Here is a 9,094-nt window from a genome sequence, read left to right on the forward strand (position 1 = left end):
TGCCCTCAGGGTGAGAGCAAGCTTTGGGATATCATCCCCTATGGGCTGCAGATGGCTTGAACAACGCGTACTTTGCCAGGAGTAAAAGTTACAACAGTGACCTGGAGGCAATTGTTAGCAATTATTCAAGCAGCCTAGGTTCTCTTACCAAAAGGGCATAAATGGCAAAAACCTACAGTCAATGGCCCACTCTCGTATCTCAGCCTGGCATATGCTTCTTCCTTGCCGACAAACTGAATAATCTCGTTCATCTGGCGGTACATGATGGCGGCCACAGCAACGATTTCACTCTTGAGAGAGTAATTTCTGGAGTTGCTTTGGACCTCATCATGCGGACTTTGATCGCGCATTATGCAGCTCCAGTGGTCAGGGCGATGCTCAAAGTAACAAGGCCCGTAAATGCGGCGATGATGATCGACAATCAAGCCAACCCGGAGTTTCCAGAAGAGAGGGCCCATAAACCTATGAGGAGATTAGCAAAGAGATTCCTCTTAACAGGATTTGTTCCTCATCCTTACTCTTGGTCTTCAGTAACCTCTACTTTACTTCCAACCTCATGAACAGCTATCTTTGTAAAGCCAGTGAAGCCGAAATCACTGGGAAGCTCTCCAGAAGAGAGTTCCTGGCAGCTGTGTATGGCTTCCAGGAGAGCAGGAGATGTGGTGAAATCCACCTCCTCTTCTGTGGCATTCTTGCAGCAAAACTCGATCCTTTCATTGCTGTCTTGTAGCCACTCAAAGGTAAAGTAATCTGGTTTAGAGGCCCAGTAGCGTTCAAAGAGACGTGCCATCTCCCAGCCGACCTTGCGCGGGCTGTCGAATGGGAGATATTTGCGAGTTGCCATGACGAAGATTGAACGGCCGGCTATCTGATGATATAGTGTTGAGAAGTTGTTGTCAGCCTTTCGAAAGAGTTCGAAGACAGCTGCTCTTATGGCTAGGTAGTGTTAGGAGTCTCGTTCCGGTTCTAAGAATAACGGATGGTTTGAGTTGAGAACCCTTAACAATGAAAGAGGGTAGGTCTTGATCGCCCTTGGACGAGGCGCCCAGGCAACAGTGCAGCTCAGCAATCTTCTCTCTCCTTTCCGGCATGACGTTGCTAGTTATCTCTCTTTCCCATGTAGCGGGAGGGAATGCGGCCTACCATACCTTCATGGTGTCGCAGGATCAATCGATATTGGGATCTACACCAATGAATAGTCAAGACACTGGATGAATGTAACCTGATGTCGACCTTTTTCAATGTATTTGAGTCGCAACATTTGGGATATCGGCTAGCATCATCTCGTCTGCGTAGCTATGAAATGGGTCCCATACCAAAGCGTGGAAGTTTTGATTGACATATTGTGGTGTAGAGTTAGACAAGGGGGAAGCATAGTGAGCCTGGACTCTGTAGGGAAGAAATGGTTGAAGCTGTTTAGTTTCTACAGCTTTGTAAATACCGTTGCAATCTTCCCGCCCATATCCACCAACGTGCTCTTATTCCTCACCCACGCTTCAATCCCCCTTCGGCCATTCTCGACGCCCAGACCGCTCATTTTCCATCCGCCCACGGGCATCTCTGCCGGAGATTCCCCCCAAGAATTGATCCACGTAATGCCGGCATCCAATCTATCAATTATCCTATGCGCTAGATTGATATCGCGCGTGAACACGCCTGCTGCTAACCCCAGCGGAGTGTCATTCGCTCGACGCACGGCTTCGTCGACTGTGTCGTACGTGAGGATGGACATGACAGGGCCGAAGATTTCCTCTTGGACTATTTTCATGTTGTCGGTACAGTCGGTGAAGACGGTTGGGGCGACCCAATAGCCATTTCGAACGGATGAATCAAGGCTGGCGGGAGGGTCGGGGCCGCCGTAAAGTAGCGTCGCCCTATCCTGCTCAATGCCATGGCGGATATAGTTTACTACTTTTTCGTAGTGTGTCGCGGAAGACAGCGGGCCATAATTCGTGTTGGCGTCCATTGTGGGACCCGCACGGATGTACTTCATCTTGCTCAGAAGCAAGGACTCAAAGTCGGACTTCAACGTTGCTGGCACAAACACCCTGGTTCCATTTGTGCAGACTTGACCCGTGCTGAAAAAGTTGGCTAGCATTGCTCCGTCAACGGCGCTTTCTAGGTCCGCGTCGGGGAGGACGATGAGCGGGCTCTTCCCGCCCAACTCCATGGTAACGTATTTCATGCTCCCGGCTGCTGACCCTGCAACCTTTTTACCCGTTGCAACCTGTCCGGTGAAGGAAACCTTGGCGATTCCGGGATGCGTCGTGAGGTGGGCGCCCACATCGCCTGCTCCATGAACCACGTTGAACACTCCTGGCGGTAGGCCGGCCTCGGTGTATATCTGGGCAAGAACGAGCCCATGGAGCGGTGTAAATTCGCTGGGCTTGTATACCATCGTATTCCCAGCAGCCAGACAGGGCGCTGATTTCCACAAGGCGCTGTAGCAAGTTAGCGTCCAAGATCATCAATAACTGGCAGACTGGCATATCTGGTGTTTCGTACATTTGAATGGGATAATTCCACGCGCCGATTCCAGCACAGACACCCAGCGGCGCCTTCTTCGTATACACCCACGCATCTTCTCTCAGCTGCGTCGTCTCTCCGTTCAATCCGCCCCCGCTAATCAAGCCCGCGTAGTACTCTAGCACATCGGCGCCGGTGATGACATCCACGGTACTCGTTTCAGAAAACGCTTTGCCTGTATCCAAAGTTTCAATCCGGGCAATCTCATCATTTCGCAGCCGCAAGATCTCCACAGCTTTTAGAAGAATTCTAGCACGAGCTGGGATGGGAGTCTTCGACCAGCTGCTAAAAGCCCTCTGAGCGGATACGACGGCATGGTCTATATCGGAGCTAGAGGCGATGTCGACCGATGCGAGCGCTGACGCCGTGGCAGGATCCACCGTTTGAAATGTTTTACCCGATGTTGCACGTTGGACCGCTCCATCATAGTAAAGCCCCTGGGGAGGAAACGCTGTCTTGTCCATCCTCGAGTGCCAATCGCAGCGTTTCCGTTGTTCTTGATAGCAGGCAGCGCGATGAATGCGAAAAGAGGAAGCCCGGCAGACTGGGGTGCACGTGATATGACATCGGCGGGCAGGGATCGGCGGCGGGGAGAGTGGGTCCGCGCTTGTGCGTCTGGCCCGACGACCTGATTGGCGGGTCTGCTCGGTGCGCCCGAGAAAAGCCCGGCTGGCAGGCCGATTCGGGAGCCCGGCTTCCGGCCAGCAGCAGCTGGAGGACGCTCGCTGCATCTTTCGATGCCGCTTCCACGCAGCGTCTTCCTCTTCGGCTTCCCGGCCAATCACCGCCCGCGCTTCCAAAATGTCCGACGCGGTTACACACGTGGGGAAATTTAGCCCCTTGCGGACTAGCGTATGGCTGGTGGCTTGGCCTCCTGGCAGAGACCCGCTCGGCCGCTCTTCAGGGCCCGTTGATTGGTCAGATTGATGGCTAAAACCGACCGCCAAGACCAGCACGGTTTTCGTCTGATCTTTTCGCCGCGTTCGGCAGTATTTAACACGACATGGCTTCCGTCTTCCTTTTCTCTCTTTGCTTCTATCAAGAGGGCGGACGGTTCGTATGTTTTCCTGCGGATAGAAAACATAGATATCCCTTCATAGATCTTCACTCGCTTTTTGTTTGAACAACGGCGGTCTAGTCCTTCTGGTTCCTCTGCCCTTTTGTTGAGAATCTTGGTTCTTTTTAGCTGTTGGGCTTTCTCTTTCTTTCCTACTCTATCTAGCGGGACCTTCAACAAGGCCCTGTTGCTCGCTTGACCGATTCGTTCAACACGGCGAAAGACTTGAGTGCCATGGCCGCCAAGTCGACAATCGAACTCCCTGTCGGGGACGTGGATAGCTACGACTATGTGATAGTCGGCGGGGGAACTGCTGGCTGCGTCATTGCTAGCAGGCTGGCGGAATACCTTCCCCGGATGAGGATCCTGCTTATTGAAGCCGGGCCGAGCGATTTCATGGACGATCGCGTGCTCCTGCTGAAGGACTGGCTGAATCTGCTGGGAGGAGAGCTGGATTATGATTATGGCACCACTGAACAGCCAATGGGTACGTTTTGATGCCGTCTGCCATGGCTGCTAACCCGCCCCCTGGCCCCTTTTATCTGGCGTATAGGTTGATCGATGCCATCGTCAATACAAAGCAACATAGCCTGCGAGAACCAGCAGAATAATAAAAGAGAGCACCATGATATGAAAGTAGGACTCACATAAGCCTTTTTTTACTGTAGGTAATAGCCACATCCGACACTCTCGCGCAAAGGTGCTTGGAGGCTGCTCAAGCCATAATACCCTAATTTCCTTCCGTCCATTTGAATATGACTGCAAGGTGTGGGAAAGCAAAGGGTGCAAGGGATGGTCCTTTGATACCTTTACCCGGGTCCTCGATAACCTGCGCAACACGGTCCAACCCGTCCATGATCGCCACCGAAACCAGCTCTGCAAGGACTGGGTCCATGCCTGTTCAAGCACCTTTGACATACCCGTTATCCATGACTTCAACAAGGAAATCCGCTCGACCGGGAAACTAACCGAAGGGGTTGGCTTCTTTTCCGTGTCTTACAATCCGGACGATGGCCGTCGCAGCAGTGCCAGCGTTGCGTACATCCACCCGATCCTGCGAGGAGAAGAGCATAAGCCCAACCTCACCGTTTTGACCAACGCTTGGGTGTCCCGCGTGAATGTGTCCGGAGACACCGTGACCGGGGTGAATCTCACCTTGCAATCCGGCGCGCAACGTACCCTCCGTGCAAAGCGGGAGACCATCCTCTGCGCCGGCGCAGTCGACACGCCTCGCCTCCTCCTGCACTCCGGCCTGGGACCCAAGGACCAACTCTCCGCCCTCTCCATCCCCGTGGTCAAAGACATCCCCGGCGTCGGCGAGAACCTGATCGATCACCCCGAATCCATCATCATCTGGGAGCTCAACCAGCCCGTCCCGCCCAACCAGACCACCATGGACTCAGACGCAGGCATCTTCCTCCGCCGCCAGCCCCCCAACGCCGCGGGCTTCGACGGCGATGCCGCAGACCTCATGATGCATTGCTACCAAATACCCTTTTGCCTCAACACCACCCGCCTAGGCTACGATACCCCCATTGACGCCTTCTGCATGACTCCCAACATTCCGCGCCCGCGCTCCCGCGGCCGTCTGTACCTGACCTCCGCAGACCCGGCCGTCAAACCGGCCCTGGACTTCCGCTACTTCACCGACCCCGAGGGCTACGACGCCGCGACCATCGTCTACGGGCTCAAGATGGCGCGCAAGGTCGCGCAGCAGTCGCCCTTTAAGGAATGGATCAAGCGCGAGGTTGCCCCGGGGCCCGAGCTCACCACCGACGAGCAGTTGAGCGAATACGGCCGTCGCGCCGCCCACACCGTCTACCATCCCGCGGGAACCTCGAAGATGGGCGATGTCGCGCGCGATCCGATGGCCGTTGTGGATCCGGAGCTGAAGGTTCGGGGGTTGAAGAAGGTGCGCATTGCGGATGCGGGTGTGTTCCCCGACATGCCCACTGTCAATCCCATGTTGACTGTTTTGGCGATTGGCGAGCGCGCGGCAGAGTTGATTGCGGAGGAGGCGGGGTGGAAGGGAGTTGTATCCAAACTATAAGTATATAAAGGCCTTTTATACCAGGACAATCATATTTTTTGATGAATGACCAAGAGAATCAAAACGGGTTCTGAATATTGATTTATAAAGTATTCTGCATAGAAAGACTACAGGCTAAGAATAGATCATATCTCTTCAATTCAGCATCTGAAATCTTGATTTTTAGTGTGAATTTAAAGAAATCTGGAAAAAAAGAAAATTCTATCTTCTCAATTATTATGAACTTGTCAAACATCACCTTGAAAAAGCCCATCATATGGTATCAACGTTTCCCAAGAGTTTTGAAAATGTTCTTGTCTGAGCAATCTACAAGAAAGCTCATGAGAGATAAGCATTGCCTCCTAGAGAAATTCAAGAGATTGGTGGTGATATCTCATAATGCATGATAATCAACTGCACAGCAGAAGTTTGATATCTTTCTTTTCATTTAAATGCTCATTATTCTAAAGCGTTGTCTGAAAAAATGAGATATCAGTAGTTATTCCATAATAATTTCATTGATTCTGTCAACTTACAGTGTTTGATTTCTGGCAGGTATAGCAGCGTCCAGAAATTACTGCCATACTGGAAAAATGATGAATAACCATCAGATTACCATTCATCTGATCTGATATGTAGATTCCATGCCAAGGATGTAGAACCCATGTAGAAGCTCATGAGATAAACATTTGAATTGGAAATCCATAGGAAGAGTCATCTATGTAACAACTTGAATATGCATGAGTTTGGAGTTCTGGTCAGGAAGGAAGAATGGTCTCATTGGTAAAAACCATTTAAAGAAGACACTCTCCTGCCCACCTGCCTGAAGGCAAAAACAGAATAAAAACAAGCACCTACCCACTCACCCACCTGAAGGCAAAAACATGAAAAAAAATCAGCTCTTCAGAGCAAACTTGTGCTCTTCTTGAGCTTCTCCCATCTCCTCATCTGCTAAAACAGATTCAAAGCTGAGTCCTGACAGGGCTTTCAGCGGAGGTGTGGGGGGAAGATGACACAGCAAACACAGAAGAGCACAACAAAGACAACAAAATTTGCTCTGTGGTTCCCCACAGAGATTCAAAAACCTGACCAGAGTCAGAAGCAGCTGATGACACACCACCAAAGGAGACATGGGCAGGCAGCATTGGTGTCATTTGCAGGGGGTGGGGAGACAAGCAGACTTCACTGGTGGACCAGCAGCAGGACTTGCAAACTTTCTTTTTCTCTATATATCCTGTCAGTATAATTTGACATTATTCACAGAACTGAGAATGCCAAACTACTCACACCTCCAGCAGAAACATTCTCAACCTCCTTTCAGAGGGCAGCAACATCACTCCTGAGGGAGCTGGCTTTATTCTCAATTCACTATTCAAATATATCAGTACAATACAGCTAACAAACATATTCAAGAATGAGAATCTCAGAAAAAAAAGAAATCAAATATAGAATGTCAGAGAGCTCACTGTAGAATATCTTCTTGTGATTTGAGATGTTTGGTTGACATTATCAGAATTTATTCTGTGCCATATTTGCCCTCCTTGGAAATGTCATCTTTCCGTCCATGATCATTGATGGTGTCGCAGTATGGGAAATAACAGTTGGTTGAAGCTGCTTTGTGTCACCTCCAACAACGATTCCCCTGAATTTTGGTCGAACACGCCATCTTTGTAATGCCGACCCATCCGCTGGCCTCCAATTCTTTGGGATCCTCATCGCGGAATATCACAACTGCTTTTGCCTCGGTGCCGAAATGTTGACGGATCGGCTCCCCAGCGAGATTGTTGTTGGTCAACGCAACAATGCGCGCATTGGTCATGATGTGTTGAGAGACAATCTTGAAAGCATACCGAGGTTTTCTCTTATCATCATCTTTCCATTTCTTCGGGTCCATCGTCTCCATCATTTGCAGGTACTTTCTCAGCGCAAAGGCCATGTTCGCCGGGCCGGAATCTGAACCTAATTTCTCTAATTTAATATAGCTTCGAGCCTTATCAGATATCTCATTAATATAATTCATATTCTTGTGTACTACAAGAATATCATCCACATGGGATAACGTTAGGATCGGTGGTATTTTCATTATCATCAGTGCTTTCTTCAGTCTATTCGCCAGACTCTTCGTCTTTGTTGTTCCCAACTCATTTGCTTTCATACGCTGAAGCCTGTCCCTTTGATGAGCTGTCCAACATCGGAGATTAATATTGTCAGAATGTTCATCCACAATTCTGTATTATATTTTTATGCTCCCCTGAAACGGGTATGGGGTAGCCTTAGCATTGACATAGAATATTATGCCACCATGGAGAGCGCAAGTCGTCCCAGTCAGATGTAAGTAGGTCATCATGGAACGGGAGGAAGTCGGCTAGTGTGACATTGAGTTTGGGGTCGGCGACGTAATTTGGGAGGTATACTCCGTAGTAGGCTAGGTAACCCTTTCGGGAAACGGAGTGAATGCCATTTCTTTCGTGCCGCCTTTCGATGCCCCTTTTTGTTTGCAGGAACACCGAGTGCATCGACAATCAATATGTCGGACATATTATTTGACTGCCTCAGATGCATATTGGATGTGATATGGACGCGCAAGATCGTAAGCATACGGGTGTAGTCGTTCCAGTGTATAATACCTGTCGCAGGTGGGATTTTTATGTATGAGTAGTCCTGTATTATAATTTCTCTGTAGGGACTCTGTCTCTTCATTTTGTCTTCTTCTGTGTTTGCTCTCGTTTTTTTTTACTAAAGCCAACCCAGCTGCAAATTCGATTAAGCCGTTGAGGTCAATGGCCCTTTGAAGAGTTTCACCTAAGAAACAAACACAACAATCAGCCCAAGTCCACATATACCAGGCGGGTGACATCTACCCGTTTGCGTAGGCGGTGAGCTCGGCAACAAGAGTCGCACTTCTTCTTGCCATCTTGGACAAGGCAGAGTAAGCCAGGGACTCTATATCCGGGGGAGGCAACGTTCGCACCACCTGTAAAAGGGAGCCAAAGAGGTCCTAACTGTTACCAAGCCATGACATGGCTGAATCATGGGTGTTAGATCATTCTCATCACAATACTCCTCCAGGCGTTGTTGGATGATAATTCAACCAAACAGCCATTAGTGTTTCCATTTCCAGTTTCCGCTGAAATAAACGGATGATTAGTTTGGATCCTCCGTAGTGGTATATGTAGATTGTATAATTTTTTAATGGCCGGCCACAATATAAAGCCTCAGCAATGCCTTTAGCTTCTAAAGTTCTCTCTTTAGGTGCTTCGTGACTCAAGGCTAAGTGGAAAGAAGTAGTAGAGTAAAAAAATGAGAGAAGCATGAAGAGGATAGAGGGTTAAAAGGAAAAGGTGAGAATGATTGAGAGAAACTGAAGAAATATACGAAAGTATGACCAGCGAGAAACTCGTCATATTACCAGGCAAATGAGCACTGCACTATGGTAGCCAGTCCTAAACAGGAGCAGAGCTTGAAGCCATAGTGAAGCAAAG

General features: G+C 49.6%; 4 protein-coding genes across 4 annotated transcripts; 1 reads left to right on the forward strand and 3 right to left on the reverse strand.

The window, feature by feature from the left end:
• Positions 1–38: 38 nt before the first annotated feature.
• Positions 39–844, reverse strand: UREG_01641 (uncharacterized protein; the record flags this gene model as incomplete). The annotated part of the gene is made up of 3 exons (XM_002542079.1): positions 39–101; positions 177–462; positions 519–844. 3 exons carry the CDS (start codon positions 842–844, stop codon positions 39–41), a joined length of 675 nt encoding a protein of 224 aa, XP_002542125.1.
• Positions 845–1,423: 579 nt separating this feature from the next.
• On the reverse strand, positions 1,424–2,990 carry UREG_01642 (betaine aldehyde dehydrogenase; the record flags this gene model as incomplete). Its single annotated transcript, XM_002542080.1, has 2 exons — positions 1,424–2,441; positions 2,506–2,990. The coding sequence occupies 2 exons, from the start codon at positions 2,988–2,990 to the stop codon at positions 1,424–1,426; spliced, it is 1,503 nt and encodes a 500-aa protein (XP_002542126.1).
• Positions 2,991–3,817: 827 nt separating this feature from the next.
• UREG_01643 (uncharacterized protein) lies at positions 3,818–5,633 on the forward strand (the record flags this gene model as incomplete). Its single annotated transcript, XM_002542081.1, has 2 exons — positions 3,818–4,070; positions 4,252–5,633. The coding sequence occupies 2 exons, from the start codon at positions 3,818–3,820 to the stop codon at positions 5,631–5,633; spliced, it is 1,635 nt and encodes a 544-aa protein (XP_002542127.1).
• A 1,600-nt stretch (positions 5,634–7,233) lies between these two features.
• On the reverse strand, positions 7,234–7,548 carry UREG_01644 (uncharacterized protein; the record flags this gene model as incomplete). The annotated part of the gene is made up of 1 exon (XM_002542082.1): positions 7,234–7,548. One exon carries the CDS (start codon positions 7,546–7,548, stop codon positions 7,234–7,236), a length of 315 nt encoding a protein of 104 aa, XP_002542128.1.
• Positions 7,549–9,094: the final 1,546 nt, after the last annotated feature.

The sequence above is a fragment of the Uncinocarpus reesii genome, genomic scaffold, assembly GCF_000003515.1.
Source record: "Uncinocarpus reesii 1704 scaffold_1 genomic scaffold, whole genome shotgun sequence".
Taxonomy (NCBI): Eukaryota; Fungi; Ascomycota; class Eurotiomycetes; order Onygenales; family Onygenaceae; genus Uncinocarpus; species Uncinocarpus reesii.